At 45.6% G+C, this 25,526-nt stretch overlaps 1 protein-coding gene across 1 annotated transcript in view; it reads left to right on the top strand.

Annotated features, from left to right (window-relative positions):
* Positions 1 to 6,446: 6,446 nt before the first annotated feature.
* The window catches only part of GRAMD4 (GRAM domain containing 4), a 78,712-nt gene continuing 59,632 nt past the window's right edge, over positions 6,447 to 25,526 (top strand). The window contains exon 1 of the mRNA XM_034062831.1: positions 6,447 to 6,563. Coding sequence (XP_033918722.1) covers positions 6,535 to 6,563 — 29 coding nt within the window. The 5' untranslated portion in view covers positions 6,447 to 6,534. The remainder of the gene's footprint in view (positions 6,564 to 25,526) is intronic.

Raw genomic sequence — 25,526 nt, 5'->3', positions numbered from 1 at the left:
AATGCGATCCAGGACTGCTGACACCTTTCTCTGCTGCTGCCACTAGATCACATTACCACAGGAGGAGAGTCCTCTGAGAGTTAGAGGTCATCTTCTGTGTGAAGCAGGGAAATGGAGAGCCTGCTAGATGGGAGGGGAAAATCATGGCTGGGACAGCACGGCAAAGCTCCTCTGAAGAGGGGAGCTGTCTGCTTTCTAGAATAGATAGGGGTGAGCACTAAGGACACAAGAGTTATTGAAAGTAAAAATAAACTCTGGCACAACAACTGCTAATAAACCATTCTGAAATGTTCGTAGATAAAGAGCTCTACATTACCAGATAATGTCTTTCTCTTCTATGTTGTTGTGATACTGAAGATCTGTTATCAAAATGCAGAGGTCCTTCACTTTGCACTTCTCTTTCCTTTATTATTTCCTTTATTGTTCCTTCCTTCTTTTTCTCACACCCATTACAAGTGCCAGGAGGTTCAAAGCCCCAGCAGGTTTGCTGCCACTTGGTCTTGCCCAACATGTGGTATTTGTACATAGACTAACACATTACTTTGAACAACCATGGGACTGAAAAGCTTGCAGTTCTCCAGAAACACTGAAAAAATGGCTTTCAGGCCAAGTGAAACCATGTCCAAATTCCACATCGTACAAATTGCCTGTGAATGCTGTTTTCATTTAGCTCTAATTTGCAATAGTATCATCATCGCATGGACATAGTGTGCTAGTCACTATACTGTCAGAAGCCAAAAAAGGCCATCTCTCTTCCAGAGAAATCAAAGCATAATTAGGACTATGTCAATATTTATGTCAGGCAGGGGTGCAAAGAACTCTCTGCAGAAATCTCAATTGCAGCCACTAGACCAGCAGTGAAGAAAATGGGGGTTGCTGGACAAAGTGACAGCCCCAAAATGCCATCAGTCCTGGCTGGTCAGTAGCAATTAGAACACCTGTAAACGTAAGGCTCACTTTTCAAAACACAAGAGGGGTTTTCAAAGGCAGCAGGTTTAAAATGCCAGCAGAGTGCCACATTATCTGTACCACATTGTTATTTTTAACCATCCGTAGCTCCATCCTCCTACATTCACTTTCCTCCTGAGGCTTCTTTCCACACCTTTGTTTTTTCCACTGCTGCAGTCTCCTGACCTGCTTCTTTCTCAGACGCAGTGCTCACCCTTTGCTCTTTTCCCTGCTGGTGCCTTTCACAGCATGCACCCTCGACAGAGCTCATTAGTGCCTCTGCTTGAAGAGGCACATCTTTCTTTGCAAGTGACTCCCGAGTCCTTATCTCCAGTCATGCCCCAGTTATCAGGCAGGTGCATCGATAAGAAGGATGATCAGTGCTGGGCTAAGGACCCACAGTGCAGGAGAGGAGAGAGTAGGGATTAATTCTGGTGTGGGAGAAAGAGGAAGGTGTGACAGGAAGACCAAGACAGCTGCAGCATCCATATCCCCAGGGCAGAGCTACTGAATCTGCAATGCATTTTAAGGCTTATACACATCTAGAATAGAAATAACCTATAACTATATTGGGTACAGTCAGCAGCTCATTTCTGATGGGATGCTCCCTACCTCCTGTCTTATAGCACCTCACTTCTTACTTGGTCATTTTCTACTTCCCACAGAGGATCCAAAGAGGATTTCTTCCTTTCCATCAACATGGCAGCAGCTTCCCTATTCTTTCTTCATCCACATTTGCCAGCAGTTCACTTCAGTTTTTGGTTTTCCCCTTTCCTTGACTCTGCCTGCCCTTGTGACAGAGAAACAAAGAGACTCTTGAATCGGATGCTTTCCCTGGCCCTTCCTCATGCTACCATTTCTCTTTAAGTGCCAAGCTCCAGAGTGGTCTCAGCTGCTTCTTCCTCTCTGTTCTCCCTGCACCTCATGTCAATAATTTCTTCTGCAAAAATGTCACATGCTTTTCTGCTCAAGCTCTCTCTCACTTCCCAGGGTAACTCATGTCCTCTTTGTAATGCCTAATAACCTTCCTGGAGGTGCACTTTCAGGTCCTCCTACCCCTTCTTTCATTGCTTCCTGTGAACACTGTATTTACTGTATTGCCACTTTCGTTATTTTGTTCTCATTCCTATATTCCTCTCTTCTTTCATGCAGTATTTTCTGTTTGACAAGTATCAGTCTACTACGTACAGTCTCTCTCCTCACAAGAGACAAGATCACATAAGTTATATGAACAGGCTATAAGGAGAGATTTATGTGCCCCAAAGCATGTCCATTTTCCTCTGTTGCTCCAATACAAACATTTCCTCTGCTGTCAAAACTTTGCCCTCTAAATCCTTGATCATTGTGGGTACAACCACCCAGTTTCTTCCTTGGTGCACACCACCTGCAATGATTATCTAGGGGATGGTCCTCTACTTTCAGCTGATGCACCTCAACTCTCCAGTTGTGGCACATCCAGATGTGGCCAGAGTGGCACATGTCATGTCAGACACGAGGCCTCTGCAAACAGAAACTCTCTTTTCCCTAACCCTGGGTTAAATAACACAGAAAACCTTACAGCAGTGGACTGCCTGTGCATTTTCACCTAATTCAGAAAAAAAAAAAACAGAATACCATTCCTTTTCTATAAAAAGCTTTAAGGCTGGTTTGAAAGACAAACAGTCCCCCCGGACAGATCACACCTTCAACAGGGCCAGTGAAATAGTATGACAAGGGTGGTGATTAACTCTCCCCACAGAGGAAAATGTTGAGTCGATGTAGGTGGCATATAAAATCCCCCACTCTCTTTATGAGTCAGGTAAGCTGCCAGAAAGCGGAGGTGGAATCCGTGGGATGAAGCTGTTTTCATTCCCGCCAGTTAGTAGTACGCTTTTTGAAAGACAAGAGGAAAGTTTAATTATTAAATCAGATTTTTTTTTAAAGACAAGATTCTGATTTAAATAACAAAATCTAATGTTTGCACTTGATCCCCAGTGATGCTGTTTGTAGTCAGTTACTGTCAAGGGGAAATACTATTAAACAACTCCACCTCTTACAGCCTGAGGTTAATTTAGCATTTTGGGGTTATGCATCTATTCTTCCATCTCCCACCCAATGCACATGATCCTACAGTCACAGCATTCTCCTCTTCCTCTGGCTCCAGAAAAAAAGGAAGCTGATGAGCCAGGGTCCCAGTCTCACCCCACACAGAGCCCTTTTCAGAAGCAAAGCTTAGCTCTGATGAGAAAACTATTTCTCTTCCAATAGCTGCACAAAAATGGCTTAACAAATATATAAAACAAAATAATTGGAAACAAAGCATTTTGTAGGGTCTTACTTTGGATCAGTGCAGGATTCAAGGGATAATTCAAATAGATGGCAGTGTCCCTTACCTGAAGTTACAGACTTTTCATAACCAAAACCCAGAAATTTAGGAATGTGAAAAAAATGCCCTTGGGTCCTGGAGTTCAGGGGTTACAGCCCCCCTCTGGCACTGTCAATGGGAGCACAATAACTGCTCTGATCACAGTGCAGCCTGACTGAGCTGCTCTCACAAGTCCAGTTCTGAATTCAGGAACATTTCTTACATAGCTAATTCTTTAGTCTACCCAATACATGTGTTTGATGATGGGCAGGAGCAGAATATTTTAGGTACTGAGAAAGGGATGCAATAGGACCAGACTACCAGCGTGTGTCATTTCTTTGCTTCATCTGGAAGATGGAACATCTAGAGTAGAGACAAATGTATACACACATGCATATGTAAAGATGGAGGAAAACAGTGACCAAAGGAACAGTGTGGAGAAAAATGTGAAGAGGAAGGTAAAGTAAGGCAGGGGACTGAACCGAGATGTCAGAAAACAGACAGCAAGACAGGGTATCAGAACAGAAAAAGAAGGGGGTAGGGTAAGACATAAGAAGACATATGAAAAGGGACAAAAATGAGAGAAAAGGCATGAGCAGACAAAAAGCGGGGAGAAGAGGAAAGGTAAGCAGCACAATGCTTGGCAAGAAAGAAATACCAAAGCATGAATAAGACACAGACAAGAGACACTCAGAGGGGTCATAAGAAGAAAGACCTTGAACAGCAGAGAAGATGTGAAATAAGCAGTTGGAGGAAAAAGTCACCTGCCAGAACAGCACTTCTGAGAGTCACGGGTGAGAGGTGCTGCTGCCCCAATGAGGGGCAGAGACAAGCCTTGGGAAGTGATAGGTTAAACCCAAGGAGAAAAAAGGATGAGGCCAGGAGAAGACAAATGATACCCTCCCTGGTACTAGGCTGCTGTCTTCTGTCTAAAATAGAAATCATGAAGGTCATTGAAATTGTCACTTAGATATTGCACCTAAAATTTAAGAAAACCCCACTTATTTTTCTCAGTACAATAATTCTTCCTCCTTCTCTCCCAGTGTTGGATTAAATTAACTACTGTACACTTCACAGTTCTGCCTCCCTGCCAGGGAAGAAAACCCCTTTATGCCTGAAGCAGACCTTGCTCTCTGGCTTCTTTTGCCTATAGAGGCTTCTGTAGGAAACTTTCAGTAGACAAAGCTGGATTTTCTGCAGCTCCAAAATCACCATGGTGGAGCTAGGTATCATTAGCAGGATGAGGAAAGCAAGGGAAAGCAAACAAGGGTGTGCACTCAAAGAAAAGCTTTTTTTGTTTTTATAATTAGGAAATCTTGCCAATATAAAGAAAAATTTGCTATTGGCAACTAATCTGTCGCTCCTTTGCACACTGAGTAACAGGAATAAGAGAGAAGGGTGTGGGGCATAAATTCATAGTATTGAATTGTTGTTAACATGTGTTCAACATAACAAAAACATAATTGGGAAAATAACACACTATAACACAAACACTATGGAGGTTACAGAGTAAAAACCCCAGGAAGCTCAAACGGTGTTCGCAGAGTAGCACCAATCTGAGAAACCACAGTTTTATTAGTAGTAACAGGAGCAACATATGGAGATGAATGAAACCGTGTTTGTAAATGCGATATGCAATTGCACACTCTTACTTGGCTTTCCTTTTTCACGATCTGACTCAGCCTCCACATGGCTCCACTCCCCCATCTTTTGATTCATAAATTCTTGATCTCAAAAACTGGAGCATTACAAAGCCAGCATACAAAGGGCATGATATGATGGGACACTGGTGAGTGCAAAACGTGCAGGTCATCACCCTGCAAATGGACAAGTCTGGCAGCAGAGCCAGAGCCACTGTCCCGAGGGGTGCTGGGGGACACTGCGCAGCACATCACGGCTCCCCTCCGCTGCGCTAGAGACATGCGCTGAGGTAGACAAACCTGTCACAGAATTGTGTAACATTGCTTACGCTGCATGGCAGCCACTCCGTCCCTGCATCACTAAACCCTGAAGATGGGACATGAGAGGAATGAGAAATAAAAGGATATCTCATGGCATATGCACTCTGTATGTCTTAACCTATGAAAAAGAGATCCGGGTTAACAGCAAGCAGTGTGAAACACACCAAACAGTGCATGAGCAATGGTGTACAGCCTTATATGCTTAGTAAATGATTAACAATACACAGTGTTGACATAGAGGTGTCTGTACGCACGAACAGCACCTTCCCATTGGGCCTGGGTTCCGCAGCGTGTGTAAGGCTGTAGACAGCCAGCCTACCCCATCAGCACCACCGGCGCAGGCCAGAGGCGCCCCTGGCGGAACTGCGGCCCCCGGCCCCCGCCGCCTTGCCCAGGCCCGGGCATGTGCTTCGCTCTCAGCCCCCCGTTAACCGGGGCGCGGTTACCTCCAGCGCTAGGCTTGCCACAACGACAGCAAAGCACAGGCAAGGCTGACGCGGTGTGTGTGTATCTGCCAAGCCCGAAGCACAACGAAGCCCTGACCCTGCTGAGCTCAGACTCCGGCCACAATGCAAGCCACCGCTACCCATGCGCGGCGTTCCGGTACAAGCTGCATGGCAAAGAGCATACTTGCACAGCGCAAACCCCGCTGCAGACCGCTCCGGCACGCAGCCCACGGCGCAGCGGCACCACAGCCCGCACCACAGGCAGACAGCGCAGTACGGAGAATCTTGCCTGCTACGCGTCTGGGCTCCTCCGCAGGCACCGGGCGCGGCGGCGGGGCTGGGAGCTGCTCGCTGCCGCTCCGCGCAGAGCCTGCGGACGCCGCTCCGCACCACGCCGGGCGGACCGTGGGACCCGCCTCTGCCGCCCGCGGGAGCAGGGGCCGGGCAGCGGCCGAGGACCGCCTCCGCTCTGCGCCGCTGCACTGCTGCGGGCCGCGCTGGGCTGGGCCTCGCCGCCCATGGGCCGCCCCGCCCGCCCCGCCTCTGCGGGCTCCCGCCGCGGGGCTGCCGCCGACCGGGGGCGGGGCGAGCGGCTCTGGCGCTGCGGCGGCTGCGCAGGGGGCTCGGCGCGGCTTCGGCGGCGGTGGACCGGGCACCTGCGGCCGCCCTGGCCTGCAGCGGGCAGGCGGGCCGCGCCGCGCCGCACTTTGTCGGGGGCTGAGCGGAGCTCCCGGCCCCAGCGGCGCACGGCCCGGCCCGGCCCGGCCCAGCGCGGCGAGCGGCGGCTCTCGGGCGTCGCCTGGCTCCGGCGGCCTGGGCACCGCGGGGAGAGTGAATGAGAGTTTGCTCCGATTTACGAGCAGGGTGAGTGGCTCGCCGGGCCGCCTTCGGGGCAGGAACATGAATCATGGTCGGGGGGGTTTTGTTTCCGTACGGGCCGTTCCATCCCCATCCCGGTCCCTAGCTCCTCAGGCCGGGGCGGTGGGGACCCGCCGGGCTGGGACAGACGGGTCTCCTCAGCCCGGTGCTGGGCAGCCTGTCTCTCGCCGGGCCGGGCCGAGCCCGTTGCCCCGGGCCGGGGACCCGCGGAGGGGCTGCTTCCTCCATTCTCGCTGTCGCCTTTTGTTCGTGTCTGCCGGGGCTGCGAGGGAAGGGGGCTACGGGAAGAGACCCCGGGGAGCTGTGCCGGTGGATCAGCTCTTCGGGCCTTTTTCATCTGTTTGCGGGTAACGGAGACCGTCGCCGTGGGCGCTGGGGTGTCCGGCTGCCCCCCCCCCCCCCCCCCCCCCCCCCCCCCCCCCCCCACCCACCCCCGCTTCCCGGGGCCGAAGAGCAGCTCTGCTCCGCTTCCTGCGCCCCTCCAGCGCGGAGCAGCCGTCCCGGGCACCGCCGCCACCGTCCCAGTGGAACGCGGAGCTGGGAGTCCCAGGCTGTAGTAAACACAGCGTGGGGAGGGTGGCGGTGAACCCGGTAAAGGTCACATCTTCATGTGCGAGCACAGCTCGCCCTAGCTGCTCTCCCGAGGTGGTGTCGTTCTGTGCTGTGTACACTGTCGCTGCCAGCCCTGCTCCTCGTCTGCTCTCCGCGGGCTGCGATCGCGGTCGTATTCCCCTACAGCTGCTGGCAGGAATCTCCTGTGGCGAGGGGAGCAGTGCGAGCTGCATCGCACCCCTGCTTTACCTCATCTGTCCCTCGTCAGGTGGGGGAATCTGAATAGCATCCGAATTGGATATTAGGCGTGGGAACCTTGTGAGGTTTGCTTTATTTAATAAAGCAGGGATCCCGTGCTCTGTGTTACCTGACAGCATCCTGCCTTAGTTTCTAACATGCGATAAGTAGTTTCATTCCTCAGAATTAGAGATATCAGCTGTCTTGAACCTTTTTTTTTTGTTTTTAAATGCCATATCTAGTTACCAGATGCCATCAGTTGTTCAGAAAGGGTAGGCTTTTTTTAGTCCTAGTCTGTGCTCTTCTGAAGCTGACATTTAAGCTACTAGCTGTGAAACTGATAAAATATAAACTTAATTGTTGGTGCTATAATACCAAATTACGTAAAAATCCCTGAAAGCCTGAGTTGTGTTTCATTGTTTTTCGTATGGTGGCCACAAGTATGTTTGGCTCATCCCTCTGTCATAATAAAGGTGGCTTTGGGCTGAGATGCCAGACTGAACTGAAGATGAGCCATGTCGTGCTTCCAGTGTTGCAGGTAAGCTCCTGGAGGTGGGTTTGGCTGGTGACAGGTGGAACTAACCTGAGCTAAAGCATCAGACTGTTGGGTTTGCTATTATTTCCTCTTTTAACTGTGGCACTGGTGAGACCTGGTCTGTTCCGTGCATCCTCAGTAAAGGGGTGACTGGCATGGGGGAGGCGGCTGCTGCTTGAATGCACATGTGCCACTCCTTGGCACCGTACCGCTTCTGGATGGTGAAGGCATCATCCAGGCTTAGACCTCCCTCCTGGCTGCCTTGCCAGCATTGCTGTGGCCTGGGGACCTGCCCTCAGTGCATGTGACGGAGGGAGGAATTAAGGGCAGCAGCTGGAAAAAGCTTGTCCTGGCTCTGCATTTTGGTGGGACCCTGTTTTTGAGACTGGTAGAGGGAAAATCAGGGGGCTGACATGCAGACCTGCTGTCTTCCTGGTTAGAAGCTAATTCCTGGTGGTTTACAGCAGGTAGCCAGTGCAGAAGCTGGTCCCTGACCCTAAACCTTCCCCTCCCCGCATGTGGTACTCAGAGCTTGTAGGAACTGAAGTTCATTATATGAATATCTGGGGCAATATCGGATGCCAAAGAGTCGATGATTTTTTGAGACCTAGGGATAAAAATTCTAAACACATGTTTAATATTTTGTTTTGGTAAGGGAACTTCTGCAATGTCTGAGAAGTGATTAGTGCTGCTGTTAAAAGTCAGGTGTACGTATGACGTGCATGCATTACTACATACGTGTGTTGTAACTTCAGTCTCATTGACTATTCACTCTTTAATACAGAGACTTAAAAGTTAAGGAGGAGCACTAACTGTTTAACCCCCAAAGCAATGACAGATCTGTTGGAAAATTAACAAAGACCCAGTTTGACATTTTATCTGCTTAAAAGTTATGCTTTTTTGACTTGGTCACCACCAAATCCATATGGATTCTTGAGACAAGAATCCATCTCAAGACTCTGTTTTGTGTACCATATGGTCCCATTAACAGTTTCATGGTGAATATCTTTTTATTTAAATAATGGATCACACTTCCTGTTGTTTTATTTCTTACAGGTCTGGAAAATAAATGCTATTCAGGAATGATTGAGGCAAGTGCAACATGTACCTTGCTGAATTTTTGGAGTTAAAGCTATATAGCTATTCAGTGGCTTGTCCCGGTCTCTTCCTCCCTCTCCTTAACCTCGGTATTTACCAGGCTTAGCAGTGATACTCTTTAACTTTGAAGTCCCTAAAGCCCTGGATGTTGCCAGAATACTCCAGGATTATGTGCAGAGAAATCTGCCATCCCAAACTGGAGGCTCTCTTGTCCAAAAATGACTGTGTCAGGCCCGAATAAAGTACACAATTTTCTAGCTTTATCCTGTAACATGTTTCCTTTTCTTTCCTAGGTAGATTTTTCTCAATTAAATGATATCTGCATGGCAGCATTTATGCTAGGAGGAGAGATGACTTCCTCTGATATGTTATTTTTATGGCACAGAGTTTTATCAGAGGGAGAGCTTTTGACAGTAAATACGTAATCAAGGTCTTCCAAAAGAGATTGTCTCTCTGCCCACTGCCCCTGACCTTCCAAGGTGGCAGGTTAATCCATGAAATAATATGTGCAGAGAAATACAGCTATTGGATGCAGTTTTTGGGTCATAATGTTGGATGCTTCTAAGGTTTCATCTTTCAAATTTCTGGATGAATGTAGGTTTTTTAATCTTCTGGACATTGTCATTGGTATAGGACACACACACACACACACACACAGACAAAACAAGGAAGTTAGGCCTTTTCCTAGGAGCTCAGAACTTATTAAAACACAGTTTAGTGCAAACTCACCTTAAAATTTAATGAGCTAGTGCTGCTTGTTGTTATGACATAAGAAAATGAAGTAAGGAGTCTTTGAAGCCACTTCAGGCTTCATAAATATTAATAGGCTCTGCAGTCTTCACAGAGAATAAATTCTGGATGTTTTTTCTTCACCTTAATAGTACAGTTTCTTTTGCACAGTAAATCTTCTTGCCTTGACTAAGCTGAAAGAGCAGTTACTGGATGCAAACAAAAAATACTGTATATGTGGTTAGGTTTTCCCCTCCTGCCTTTGAAACCCAGGCCTTCCTCTTGGTATACTCTCTGGTAACAACAAACTTAATTCCATGACTTATAAAACCAGATCTTCAGGGGTGCTTAAATGATTGAAGATGCATTTTTTTTTTGGCTTCTGAGAATAGTGGAAAGTAAAGATTCCCAACATGTTCAGTTGTGTTTGGAAAATCATTTCTATTTGCATCTTGGGTCACCATATGTGTTAAAATACTTGCCTGTGTTCATGAGGAAAAAAAACCAACTCTGGCAGAATTTTCTAAGCATGCCTTGAGAATACTTAATATTGTCTCTTGTAGTTTAAAAGCTGCATATGCATCTTAATGGAACTGAAATTCCACTTAGTTGCTGCTTCTTGCAAATCCCAAGTTAATGCAGAAAGTTTTTTGTGATGGTCTGTGAAGACCATATAATCTCTTCTAGTACACATTAAAAGAATGCATCAGACTAACTGAAAGACTTCAAGGTGTCTCATGGGTGACTGACGAGAACTAATCTTTTATTTCACAGAAGGGTTGAGGTTGGAAGGGACCTCTGGAGGTCATCTGTCCAACCCCCTGTGAAAACAGGGACACCTAGAGCTGTTTGTCCAGGCCCATGGCCAAGCAGCTTTTGTATACTTCCAAGGATGGAGACTACACATCCTCTCTGGGCAACCTGTGCCGGTGCTTGGTCACCCTCACAGTGAAAAGATGTTTCCTGATATTCAGAGGGAACCTCCTATGTTTCAGCTTGTGCCCGTTGCCTCTGGTCCTGTCACTGGGCACCACTGAAAAGAGCCTGGCTTTGCCATCTATGCACCCTTCCTTCAGGTATCTGTATACATCGATAAGATCCCCTGCTGAAGCCTTCTCTTCTCCAGGCTGAACAACCTCAGCTCTCTTAGCCTTTCCTCACAGGAGAGATGCTTAAATGCCTTCATCATCTTCATGGCCCTTTACTGGACTTTCCCCAGTATGTCCGTGTCTGTCTTGTACTGGCACCCTCAGAGCTGGATACAGTACTACAGGCCTCACATTTCCCAGTATGCTGTAAAAATAAGGAACTTCTAAAGTAAATTTTGAGCATATTTTAGGATGCAGGTCTGAGAGGTCAGCTTGGTGCCTTCAGTCACTTTATGCAGCTTCTCCAGGTGCTGTTGCTCTTCTGCAGGAGCTGATGTTCCTGGTTAAAAACCCCAAATGCTCAGCATTTTCTTGATCAGTGCAGGTTTTGACAACTCTTTTGACCTGTGATTAAGGGTTGTATGACTAGGTTTGCTGCTTACACATGCCTATTAAGTATAATCATTAGATGCTGAGTCACATGTGTGCATATGTTTCTTGGGGTGTATTCATACAGACTTCTGTTTGAAACAGAGTTTGTTTCAGTTTTGAGTGCTTGTTTATGTTTGTGAGGGTACGTCCTTGCTGTGGGCTAGTTTAGTTCTCCAGCATCTATCCCATGCTGCACTGTAGTCCATCATGGCTCTATGGGCACTCTCTACATTACTGCATTTCCCTTGTGACATGTCTGATGTTGAGCATCTGTCTGTAAACTAAATCAGGTGAAGTTTGGATGATTCCTTACTCTACTATGGCTGATTTGTATGCTTATATGAGTAACTTGACATTAAATATAGAATATGTAAACAGGGTTTTTATTTTTAGGTCAACATTTCAGGTGCAGAATAAAACTGTTAGTGGTATAGGTGGTAACACTGCTCATGAATGGGGGGGGGGGGAGAAAAAGAAAATGGGACAAGGGGGGATGGCTTTAAACTGAAAGAGGATAGATTGAGATGAGCTCTTAAAAGGAAGTTCTTCCCTATGAGGGTGGTGAGGCCCTGGCACAGGTTGCCCAGAAAAGCTGTGGCTGCCCCATCCCTGGCAGTGTTCAAGACCAGGTTGGATGTCGCTTAGAGCAACCTGGTCTGTGGAAGGTGTCCCTGCCTGTGGCAGTAGGATTTGAAGTGGATGATCTTTAAGATCCCTTCCAACCTAAGCCATTCTGTGATTCTACAAAAAAGGCATAAAGCACAAAATTATCAGTTTATATTTGTCATTCTCATCAAACTCTATGGGAGGGAGCACTCACTTCTTGACCATAGAGTGCCCCTGCCTGTGTATCTAGGTGTGTGTAGTTAGTTAATATTTTGTTTAAGGTTCTTAAAGGTATGGCAAAATTACGTGGAAAAAACAGCAGTTACTTGCCTTCTCTGTGTCCAAATACAGCGGTTAATAGGCACATTTTAAATTTCCATAGTACGCCCCTGAAAGTAACTGCACAACATGAGAGGTCTATACTTATCTTAATTGAAGAGAACAAAGCCATGCTCTCCATGTTGGCCTGATGTATGCAATTAGTGACTGAGTGAAATTAGTTTCCATCAGGGCTCTTTATAGGACTATCAGCAGTTTGTATTAGTATCTGGCATTATTAATGCTTGGCATTTTTTAACATGTTGTAAAAGCCACTTGTTCCTTCGATTATCATTTCAGGTATCAGGTTACTTACATGCAGAACACTTCAAACTCACTGGTTTGAAAACCAGCCAGTTTTCAGAGGCTGAAAATTGGTACCAGGATTTTTAATGAAGGATATAGAAGCATCTTTAGATGTTCAGATAGGGTTTATTTCATAACTTGAAGTTTGCCAATAGCTTAAATTTTGGAAAGTGTCTTCTTCAAATTAGAAATGTGCATGCAAAAGGGAACTTTTTGCAGAGTTTTAGCTCTAGAGCCAACTTCAGAAACAAGTCACTGAACCTCTTGCTGTGGATTTTACTACCTGAAGCTCCACGTTCCTTCTGCATTCAGGAAATGGTTTGTGTGTTTTTCTTGCCTGCCCTCTGGATCTCCTCTCTGCATTCCCAGGTGTGCACAGTAACTGCATTTTAAAATAGCTTGCTGTGCTTTTCAAGGTTGACAGCATGTTGTAATTCCTGGGGAGATGTAGCAGGGCTACAGAGAGGCATGTGAATTTATAACCAACAGCAGTATTTAGGCAGTGTCACAGCCATAGGGATGGGGAAACGTGAAGCCTCTAGAGAAGGATCTCCTAAAATGTAGTTTGAAGGCCATGCATAGTCCATGATGCTACTTTCTGAGCACAAGGGTATCCTTTTTCATCTTGCTTTTGGTAGAGTTGGTGATGAGTGTAGCTGTACAGCTTCAGGGTCCCTCCTATATTAGGATTGATATGGGTGTCTAAACCCTGTAATTTACTGTACCTTACTACAGATTTGAGTCTAGGGAGCTCTACAGTTGTGTGCTTCAGGCATAAGCTGCTTCCTCAGACACTCTTGTATTAGTGGGACTACTACCAGTAGTAGATTTTGTTCCAGGGACAGCACACTGTCAGAAATTGGGTGACTTTATGCTTTCTGGGTTGGCTGGGGAGACTGGCATGCCCAGTTTGAGCCTTACAGATCTGAGCAGCAGAGACCAGTCTGAAAATATCCATAACCCCATTCTGGGAGTGAACAGAACAGTAGCCTAGCTATGGGCATTTTGTAAGATGCACAGCTATTGCAACAGGGAAAAAAATAGCATGTTGAGCACCCAAAGATGAAATACTGTGTATATACAGTGTGGTGTTCCTTGTACTTTCATGGCCCTCAATAAATATGACTTTGGCTACCTGATTCAAAATGAAGCTGCAAGATGACCTGCAGTCCAGGATCCTATCTCTGAATTGATTTTTGGGATGCGGCTTTCTTCATTCTGTCTCTTGCTCACCTTTTCCTTTGTGAGATAGGGAGTAACGCCAACCTTTGAGCCATGTTTGAAGGTCCTGGTTGCTTCCTCTTGCTGCGTGTAGCTGAGAAATTCAATTCCCAGCAGCTGCCATCCTCTTCGTGTGGGGCAAGGATAGCTGTGAAGCATGGAAACTGAGAGCAGCAAAACATCCAAAGCATCCTCGTGTGACTACAATTAGAGTGACTTTGGACTGTGATCATGTGATAATAGTAAACCACAGCTCTGTAGACTGCAGTGTTTTACATCAACTTGCAAGGATCATGTAATCAGAAAAAATAACAGAGTGGGGTCTGTATAAGTATGTTCTTTTTGTAGTCTGAGTTTTCAAAGCATTAAGCCACCTTTGGACATTATTCTGGTTTGATTAACTTTGTAATTCTTCATACTTCTGCAGTGCTTTTATCCAACGTCTGCATTCTCCTCTTAAAGCCTAATCTACAAAGCAATGCAAAAGATGTCACTAAGTGTCTGAGACCACCTTTTGTATGTATATGCAGTATGGCTTGGTTTTGTGTAGAACCCTGCATGGTCTCAACAGCTCTGTGGGATCACCTGGAATTGTGCAATGAGGAATGTCCTTCCCCATAAGTCATGGAGCTACAAGGATATGTTGATCCTCTAAGAGAGCTGCCAGCTGCTACAGGGTGCTGTGCTCCTAGGATTTTCTTGAGATGTAAGAGCTTCCTGGAAACTTGCAGTAATTAAAACTGACGCCAAGAGTTTACAAAACACTGCAGAAACAGCCCAGTTTTGTTTCAGAGAAACGTTCTGAATATAAAGCTTTTGGTGCTTATGAAAGGGTCTGGGCCTATTTTGAAGGATTTTGCCTGCCCTCCTGAGTGGAGATGCTTGTGAGACTGGTGGATGTATGCACATTCAACAGCTCTTGTTTTTACTTTCAGCTGTGGGAATAACTCACCGAAGTGGGATAGTTCTGGCTTCCCCCGAAAACATTTTTACGGCAAATACACTTTTCTCAAGCTAGTTCTGCTTCTTTCCTGTTTCTTCCAGTAGTAACCTTTCCCCACATTGAGGGCTCTGCCAAGGACAGTTTCCTCTAACAATGGATCACTTAACCCTCTGCAGCAACATATTGACAACAAGTGAGGCACAAATGCCATTTCTTGGAATATTTTACAGGAGGAATGGGGATCTTGCTTTGCTTAGCAGTTTGAATTTGCCTGGTGATGCTCTCTGGCCCTTGGAAGTCCCCTGCTAAAGCAAAGCAGGGGCAGCATGTGCCTTTTGAATAAGAGACAATGAACAGTGTTTTCAGTCCAGTTTTCCTGTTGGAATGCAGGCCTAGCTGTGTGCAGTGTCCACTTTGGATTTCACTTGGATGTATACATCTGTCCTGGTTGGAAACTGGGATCTATTCAAAGCTCATTTTCTGTTTTGTCGGTAATACTTTGAAATTGCATAAATATTTTCTTTTCTTTAGAGATAAGCTTTAAATATTAAGCTCTTGTCTGTGACTCATTAGTCTGCTGTTGGTGACAATTTATTGCCTTTGTTAAATCACGGAAAATTTTCCATGCGGTTTGGATTCCTTATTGTTTGGAGCAAGCTACATCTGTTTATTTTACCCTGAAGGAGGCTTTCTTCTCAGCTGGCTTAAAGTTCATCATAATATCTGACAGCTAATAGGAAAGTACAGCACACCTCACTCAGTGCACAGAAGACTTCATGTGTGTAGTTAACTGTTGAACAGTTGTGTTAGATGAGTTTTGGAAATACTACAGGACTGACACAAAAAGCAAAGAGTCTGTTTGTTTTAGAGGTGGTGGTTTGCTTTTTTTACTTTCTCCAACTGAGCCAAGTGTTGGTAGTTAAATAGACTGGTATTTTCTAGAGCTTTTCTTAATTCAGCCATTTAATCGCTACGAAGTTAATCCTGTATTCTTTTAAAGTCAGGAGAAAGGTGGGTAAAGAACTATATACTGACTGGAAATGCTAAGAATGGGTTGGACCTTGAAGATGACTGAATGACCACAGATTGCTCATTATTGGAAACAGGATAATAGAAACCGAGTTTAGGAAGCAGATGTATCACTGGTGTTTCCACACCATGGAGGAAGTGCCCAACACCAAGTCTTGCATTAGCTTAGCTACAAGCATGTCGGTTTTCTTTCTTAGAAGCTGATAATAATTTTTTCTTTTAAAGTAAAGATTAACCAGTAGATTCAACTCGTTTCAGCAAAATGCAGATGTGAGTAGTCAGTGGGTGGTGGGGGAGAGCAGAGTGCTCTGCTGGGCAAGGTGGAACCAGGAAAGCTCCAGTCTGTTAAAGAAAACACCTTTATCTAAAAGTATGCAGTTACGTGAGGTTCAGTAGTCCTGATGTTCCTGAAGGGAGATGGTTTCCTCCGTCCCCCATGTGCTCTTGTATGCATCCTCATGTCGGAATGCCAGTACGAAGTGGTCTGACCTCTTCTGTAGCATTAACTTAGATACCAAATCCAAAGGCTTTTTTCTGTATGTGTATGGAAGGTCTTAGGGCTGGTTATACACAAATTGGACCCAGCTTCTGATTTTGCCATCTGTCATGATTCCCAGGTAGCCATAAATCTTTCCTTTTACTTGAAAACAGTCTTCTAGTTCAGAAAAACTGGCTTTCACGTGCTGTGGGTTGTGTGGCTGCCTCCTCTGATGCAGAGGTTGTAGCAGGGTATGCTTTTATTCTGCTTGTAGCAGTACAGCTGTTGGAGGGCTGACACCTCTGATGTGCTGTGTGCCATCAAAGCTTAGTGCAGCAATAAACCCCCAGAACAGTCCTTGATTAAAAGTGCTGTTTAGATTCTGAGGACTTAGTACTGCCCTATAAATAGAAGGGTTTGGCAGTAGTATCAGTAGGGTATGAACTACTCCTTCATTGTGCGTTTGTGGCTTTTCATCCTAAAGACAGCGTGTCCCTGTTTCTTGTCATCTTGTCTTCCATGACTTAGGTCTTGCTTTGAACAGACTCCCATTTACAGCCTTCCAAGTCCCTGATCAAGTGTAGTCAGCCTGGCTAGATCCTGCAGCTAGATGAAGGTCCCAAATGCCTGTAACAAAGAAATCCAAAGATGTCATCTTTCTTTTTCTTTCTTTTTTTTTCTTCTTTTTTTTTTTCCATTCAGCAAATTTGATGCTCTGCAGTTTGCTTTTGGGCACAGATGGGGCCTCTTTCAATCCCTAAAATGGTCAAGAATAATATAATATAATTGTTTTTTGTATTAATTTTTGAACATGGTAGCATTTAACAATGGCAGTTATATAAGCAAATCAGAGTTAAATGGGAGTTGAGAGCTAGCTGGTGGTTCAGTCATGTCCTGCAGTCTTCAGCATGCTTTTGTCATTAATGCAAGAAGTCTCAGAATCCCAAGTTTCCATGACTTGGAGAGGCTGTATCTGTTAAAACATTTGCGCAGTGTAATCAAAAGACTTGATATCCCCAAACCAGAATTTGAGCCTGATTGGTAATTAAACTTTTAGGATCCTTCTTGAGAAGTAAACCCCATAGTTTAGCTTCTAAAATACCAAGGTCCAAATATGTGAATATTGATGAAGAATAGGGAATCAGAGCTGGCAGAAGTCCTGGTTAAGAAGAGACTGACAGAAATGTCAAAGATTTTCTGCTTGCTTTCTGCCTTTGTTTCTACTCCTTCCCCTGATTTTCCAGGGAGTTTTTGGGATGTCTTTTGAAGGTTTGTGGATAGTCTCTGGCCTTCAGCAGGTGACATTGCCTCTCATTTTTGCCATGAGGCATCACCAGTTTCTGACTTTGACTGGGAAAACCAAACGATTTCTTAGGATAGAATGGACTCAGAAAGGTGGGAGGGTCTCTACAGAAATCTCCTTTGTGAACTTAGGAAGCTTTGAAATGGGCAGAGCTAATGTGGTTTAATGTGGCTTGTGGGGCAGGTGGGTGCATGGAAGGAGTAATGTTCCCTGCCCGTTCCTTCCTTACCCCAACCGTGACTGCTCAGGAAGATATACTGTGTGGATAAGGTTCTTCAAGTACTTTGACCTTTGCACCTTTATCATTGGTAACTGAACTGTCATCGTGGCATAAATGTGTCTGCTCAAGTAGTGCAATTCTGGCCCTTGTCCCAGTCTTAGAGGCAGATGTAAATGCCATCCTGCAGCTGGCTTTTAAGTTGCTTTGTCTGATTGAAATGATGACTGAAATAATCTTATTTCTTCTGCCTTGGTTTCTTCACTTTGTTACAAAACACTCCGTCCTGCTATCTTTGTGTTAATTTAAATCTATTTCAAGTCTGAAGGCTCAGCAGTGTGCCAGGTTGCTATTTACTGTCATTGAGTTTGTATCATCTTAGCAGCCTGACAGGTTTCGTGGGGTATTTGTGACATTTTGAGACAAGAAAATACTTCGTTTTGAAATAGAGCATCGAAGAAGTATGGTAGGTCAGAGTGCTTGTACAGGCTTGGTTAATAAACCAAAGAGCTGATACATTATGTGTCAACACTGTTGGATTCATAGGCCACCTCATATTTGGGATCAAAAACACAAACCAGGGATTTTTTCTGCCTTTTGCTTGTGTTCAGAACATCTCTTGTTGAAACATCGTGGAAACCTTACTAATATGGCTCCATCAAGAGGAGCTGGCTTCACTTGGGAGAAATGCCACTTAGCACCTAACTGTACTTTGATGGTGCTGCCAACACCAGGCTCCCCCTCGGAAGAGGAGGGGAGCTGTGCATGTTGATATGCCCTGGTTTATTTAAAGACTTGCTATAAGATATCTTGTTCCAGTTGTTTCAAGCAGCTTAAAAAATGTAGTTAACTCCTGAGTATTTTTTTTATCATCTGCAGTTATAGGGCATAATAAGCACCATTAAAATATCAATTTCCTACAAATGTGGCCAAATTAATAAGAACTGGGCTTCTTAATGCTAATAGCCTCAGCTGGCTGGTTTACTTGTTAGGAAGAGGCTTTGTACCTTCCTTACATCTTATGTAATGCATTATTTCCTTGTTTTCTTGAAATTACAGAGTTTTATTTTAGTTTTCCTCAACTCTATACATGCTTTAAGCCTTAAATTGCTTATAGAATATGGCTGCATTCTCCGTCTTTCCTCCCATTCCTCCGTCAGTCATGCCTGCACTCGTGCATGCCAGGCTGCTGAAGGTGGAGAGCCAAGCTGCTCTGTGTGTCTCTGGAAATGAGTGGGTTAGGATTGCTGCCTGGAGTTCATCTGCGGCAGTGCTGAGTGTCTTGAGTGATGAGTTATTTTGGTTTTGTTTGCAAAATGAAATCAGTTTCATGAGCTAATGAGATTTGTGAGAAAAGAATGCATGGGAAACTTAACTGGAGTAATGCCTTTTATCTTTTTGTTTTTACCCTCTTTTCTTTCCCTTCCATGTATTTCTCTGTGAGTGTCTGACTCACAGACTCCATTATTATTTCTGAGGTTATTCCACTTCCCATGCTGTCATCCCCTATCTAACTGCTGGTGTTCAACCTCACCTTCATACTTCTCCACCAGTCGCCTCTTTAATTGTCACAACTGCTAAGCACCCAAGGCAGCATTTTCCGGGAGTGGTATTCATGTCTGATACTCTACAGAGAGCAGTTACTGGTATCACCAAAATGGCCTTTTTTAGCAGCAGTTGATCCAATGTGCAGAGGTTATTGGGAAGGAGCATGGAGAAGCAGCCCAGAGTGCATGTGCTTCTTGGAAACATCAGGTTTAATAGCAAAGTTTTCCTCTTTTTCCTGCTGTCCATAGTATGTTAAAATCAACATATGAAATGGAAGATCTGCAGTAATGGCAGAATAGTCAAGTAGTTTACTAAACAAAAGAGCTAACTTGCAGGACTCTGATTATATTCTTTATGGCCTCTGTGGTTTCTCATAGGGTTGGATGCTCTGCTGCCTGGTGTAGCTATACCAGCTTGGGTTTTGGCTGTGGAGTTTTTTTTCTTTTATATTGTAGTTCAGGGTTACTATTTGTAAGTGTGGAGAGAAAGAGCAGATATCCTGCCTACTGAGGGAATGAAGCAGCTTGAAATGTGAGAGTAGAGGTTTGCCCCTGTAATGGAGATTACCTTGAGCAGCAGTGCCTTTCAACCTTCAGCCTGCCACGTCACTGTGGTAGAAGTCAGTTAAATAGCCAAGTTATTTAACAAGTAATTCCAGTTAGGAAATCAGAACTGTCAAGTACAGTAATGCAGTTCTGTCTAGAGCAAACGTGCCAACAGCACAGGTGATTTATGTAAAGGGCTGCACTGAAGACATAAAGGAGGGATCTGTGATACCTAGACAATGAGTTTGGTGCTTTCCTGTGTCACACAACTTCCTCTGCTATTTCCAGGCTCTGCTACGTGGAGAAAAATCTCCCTCCCCTCTTTCGACAGGCTGTGTGGGTGGGATGAAGGAGGCTCTTTTCCAGAGTGCTTCTTTTCAGCAGAGCTGCTGTTCTTGTTTCCGTTGCCCTGGTGGGAGCTTGACCTTGAGTTTTTTACTGTGTGACATGATTTCAAGGAATAGCTTACATGGCTTTTACAAGCAGCTGTGTGAAACAGAGCCAGAAATAAAGCTGGTGCCTGAAGCCACACATACGGCATGAAACTTGCTGTTTCTCTGTTGCTTCTTCATTTGACTTACTTGGATAAATCCCTTCTTCATGTGTCATGCAGCATAGCAGTCTTTCACATAGTGTCCTTTTGCGTGTTATTAATGCAAGTTTTTACACAGTACATCATGCTCCTTCATTTGGAAGTTGACATGATGAGGAATTACAACACTGCAGACTTGCATAATCCACGCAATGTTTTTATTTTTTTCCCTTGTCCTATATTTTCTGTGCCTGTAGCACCAACTTCAGGAGCATTTTCAGGTTTTTTGTTGGGAAGATGTGAGAAGAAACAGAATTAGCAGCAGCACTGCTCTTGTATGGAAATTGTGGGTGGCTCAAGAGTCAGACACGGACACTCATAGAGTTACGGTGAATGCTCTGATTTACTGAATATTCATAGCATTTTTTATAGTTTCATAGATTAGTAACACAAAACCACAAACTGTCAACAGTTAGTTTGATTGGTCAGATACAAATGTCCACGCGAAGCGGCTGCGTAGTTGATTGGAGAATGGCTTCTAATCATGTCCCTTTTCGTCAAGCCTTGTGGTTCCTGCCGTCAGGCCTTGCGGTTTCCGCTTAGCTAATTCCTTGCTCTGCCATTTTCAGTTCCCGTTCTGTTTTCCTCCAGACATGATGGAATATAACATCTGTTCTCGTTGCAAAACTAACCTTCTTCAGTAGCCTCATGACCCTTGCTGTACATTTCCATTAATAACCTGTGGCCATTCTCTAATAAAAAATCCTCCACCCCATGGCCATTTTCTAACAGAAAATCCTCCACAATTCCCCCTTTTTCTTTTTGAACCATAAAGGTTTGTTTAAGCATGCGGTTAATCATTGATTGCATACATTTAAACATACAAGGCAATATCAACAACAGACAAAATACAATGAGACACACAATTAGTCCTGCTTTTACAAAGGATCGTAACAACGACCCAATCCCCCACGATGCTAATAAGTTGTCGAGGGGATTGTCAACTACAGTGATACTGTTAACATGATTCTGTAACCATTGAAGTTGCTTATGTATAGACTGGGCATGTGAGGACATATTGAAACAACACATTCCTTCGAATTCTTCACAACCATGTCCCTGGGCCAATAATAGGAAATCTATCGCTGCCCTGTTTTGCAATATCTGGTATCTGAGGCTGTCAGTGTCTTCAGCTAATTTGGTCAAGATTTCAGTGGTCACATTTGACTGTTTGACAACCCAGCAGGCCAATTTATTAATTGTGGTTAGGGTGTTTGTGGTTCCTATACTTGGAATCATAGCTGCAAATATCTGAGCCGTTGGGCCCCAAAGCTCAACATTGTCATTGCAATTAGGGGAGAGAGAATGGACACTTCTCTTGGCTCGACATAGGGACAGTATAGAGGAAATGTTTGGAGCAAGCAGCGATAGTTTCCCTAGATAACACAGCCCTCCCCGTGCATACCGTGGAATGCCCTGCCAAGCACGGTCTCCACATATAAGGAATACATTTTTTGGTAAGACCAGTGTCGAACTGTTTGCCTATATGTGTATATGTCTGTCATTTATAATCTTGTTCATACATCACAGTTATATTGTTAAAAGCATTGTTTTTCAGTGTTAACCATACTATTGTATCATTAATCTGCCATGAATACGAACCCAATAATACACATCCTGATTCATTTAAGTTAGCATTTAAAGCTCGACTTTTCAACAAATTAATTTCTTGGGGATCTCAGGGTAGTGACATATTTAAACCGGATAAGAACAGGGCAGTATAATAACTGGTGTTGTCACGAGAAGTGTTACAGGGTTTGGTCGAGAGGGGAGCAAAATCTGCGGGGTTAAACCCCGGAACACCCAAAAGACATGTGCAAAAGGGATCAGTAGCTGATGACATAGCCAAGCAAAAGGAAGATGTATTTGTTTGACTAGCCCAGGTTACCCATAGATTTGGCCGGGACTCGAGACTCAACATCGAGTGCTGTATGTCTTCGGCCATCACTAGGGCGGGGGCGAGTATGCCTCCGACAAATATCATGCCAATTTTCAGGGTGAACCTGCCACTCTGTGGGGATATGTATGTGCACATCGCACTGCCTTTTCAGGATTCGGGATTGGTTTTGAGCAGTGACTCGGTCCAGAATGTGCTGCAGCTCCCAGGCAATTAAGCCTTGCCGCACCTTGTCCTTATCCTGGATTGCATACAGGCTTGGCCCTACAGGCAAATTTGTCAGTCTAAACAAGGCTTGGCCGACAGTTGTATGATTCCACTGGAAATTACAATGACTGTACCAAAGACCGTTTATCAGCTTGCTTTGATGAATCTAAAACCTTCCCTTACACCCTCCACATAAGATCTTGACCCATGCCCGATGGCTAGTCGCCTGGCAATGACAACACTCTCGCAGTCCCCCTGTGTGGTAAACTGACAATTGGGGAACAATTACCTGCTCCAAGTCTCTTTGTGAAGTAAAATAAGGCGCGTTCCCTTAAAAATGGTCAGGGGCGGTTGTGTGTGTAATAAATGTAAACCCTGTACAATGATGCGTGGTCGCAGTATCCCCCCACAGCATCAGTCTGTGCCGGCGGGGTAGCGCCCTTCCAGTTCATGTCTGCCCCCCATGTGTGGGGGCCGCATTGTCCCTGCCCCACCGGCTGTGGGGCAGCCGCGCTGCCTATGCCAGCCGGAGGTTCACGAGGCGGTCGATGAGCGCCGCCCGCGTGCGCTGCACCTCGGTGCTGAGCCGCACGTTGTGCGCCGCCAGCTCCAGCACCCGCTGCCCTCGGGCGCGCTCCCGGTGCCGGGCGCGCTCCCTGCTCGCCGCGGCAGCACTGCCGCTTTCCCTTGCGCCGGGCGGTGACCGCCGCCTCCTCCTCCTCCTGAGGCGGCCGAGCGCGGCCGGAGGCTGTGCCCGAAGGCGGAGGGGGGCTCGGGGCCGGTTCCGCTCCCCGGCCCCAGCGGCCCCAGCAGCTCCAGCAGCTCCGCGGCCAGGGCGCAGGGCCCCGGGCCCCCTGCACCGCACAGCGCCGCCTGCTCGAGTCCCCAGGGCGGGGAAATAGGGGGAACGTTAGTTGATGTTTTGTCCATTAATTCACGCTCAAGCTTTTGTACTACAATTTGAGCACGATCATCAAGGTGCTGCATCACCTCCTTTAATTTATACGACAACTCTTTAGGCGATACTTTGTGCTTAGGTTCATCCTGGGAGGGTGACACGGAGGCTGTAACCGTAGCTGAATCATCATTAGGTAAGGGGACCTTAGCAGGGTCCCTGGGATTACATGCGAGCCCCCCTTGTTGGGCTGTATACCGGGACACCTCCTCAGCTGGTGGAGCGGATGGGCTCACCGCGGCGCCCTCAGGCAGCGGGGGCAAAATAGCCGGGATGTTAAGGGGCTGCTCTGTGCCGTGCAACAGTTCAGCAATTCTCTGACATGGTTTCCCAGTCCTCCCCTTTATTGGCAAGGCGGGTTCACCAGCTGTGGCTACACACGATATGCTCGACCGTTCTTTCTGTGATGGTTTCGGTCCTAGTACTTGCACAGCTGCGGCTGCGACTTTAGACTCTGCTTTCATGTACTTTTAAGCACATTCACCACCGTTCTCCACAACACTTGAAAGTCCTTTACCTCCTTATCCCTGCCAGAGACAGTCAGATCCCACATGCAGTCCCCAACAGCACGCCACTCCTCATAGAGAAAAATTAGCGGAGGTGCCTTGAAGTGGCCCTGTCCTTTGGCCCAGAGTAGAAGCTTATGGAGCAACTTCTCCATAACTGCTTCCCCTCTCTTAGAAAGGATATCAAGAAGCAGTCGTTGCGCTGCAGCAAACTCAGCATCCATGCTTGCAGACTGTATCGTTAGTGCCGGCACACACAGCCACCCTTATCAGCCCAGCCTCACCTGTTCAGCAAGGGTGAGGGGCTCCGGTCTTCAACGCCGATTGTGTCTCTAGAACGGGGATCACGTCGTCAATGCCGATTGCGTCTCTAGGCGAGGATCACGTCCGGGTCACCATCTGTGGGTGGCTCGAGAGTCAGACACGGGCACTCATAGAGTTATGGTGAATGCTCTGATTTACTGAATATTCATAGCGTTTTTTATAGTTTGATAGATTAGTAACACAAAACCACAAACTGTCAACAGTTAGTTTGATTGGTCAGATACAAATGTCCACGTGAAGCGGCTGCGTAGCTGATTGGAGAATGGCTTCTAATCATGTCCCTTTTCGTCAAGCCTTGTGGTTCCTGCCGTCAGGCCTCGCGGTTTCTGCTTAGCTAATTCCTTGCTCTGCCATTTTCAGTTCCCGTTCTGTTTTCCTCCAGACATGATGGAATATAACATCTGTTCTCGTTGCAAAACTAACCTTCCTCAGTAGCCTCATGACCCTTGCTGTACATTTCCATTAATAACCTGTGGCCATTCTCTAATAAAAAATCCTCCACCCCATGGCCATTTTCTAACAGAAAATCCTCCACAGGAAATGTGTGAGATTTGGGGATTATGTACATTCTTTGTAAGCCCAAGAGCAGCATATAGGAAGGAAATTGAAGGTTTTTAATCACTGTGGTGGTTGTAATGGGCATGTGCTAGCTGTATCTTTGTAGTTCTTCATGCACCATCAATGTTAAACTTATTTACCCATTTGGGCAAAAGTTAAAAACCTTTAGTGTGTTAAAATTATTTTTATAACTATATGGTGGTTGGAGAGCTTCTGGTGCTTGATAAAGGTTCAGTTCTTTCCCTTGGCTATGTCTGTCATTGATTTCTGTAGTCAGCATATCTGAAACTTGGTTTTGATGTGTTTTATTTTTGCAACTTAGATATTTCAGAGGCTTAATGAGTTCTCAGATCAGCAGTAGGATAGGTGAAGCTTGCAGAAGCAAGTTGTAAAGTGTTGTGCACAAAATCAAGTCATCCTGGGAATCTTCTCTGAAGCTTGCATCTGGATGTGTCATGGTAACTTGTTATTCACTTACAAAGATCTGGTAATGTTGACTTCAGAATTGTCTCCCTAAATTGAGGGAAGCCCCTCAAAATAGACCATCTTGGTGTATTATGGCCCTTGGCCTTGTTCTTAGAGAGGTGCCCTGGTAACTTCATGATGTGGGGTGTGTAAACATGGCCTTGTGGTTGCTTTGTGAACAGAAAGGTAGGGAGTTCATTTTATCATTGTGATGTATCACAGCAGCTGTAGTCTGCAGTCATTTGCCTCATAGCTTTAG

This window comes from Melopsittacus undulatus, chromosome 5 (genome assembly GCF_012275295.1).
Source record: "Melopsittacus undulatus isolate bMelUnd1 chromosome 5, bMelUnd1.mat.Z, whole genome shotgun sequence".
Taxonomy (NCBI): domain Eukaryota; kingdom Metazoa; phylum Chordata; class Aves; order Psittaciformes; family Psittaculidae; genus Melopsittacus; species Melopsittacus undulatus.
Note: the sequence above shows the minus strand (reverse complement) of the source record. Positions and strands in the feature narration are given on the sequence as shown.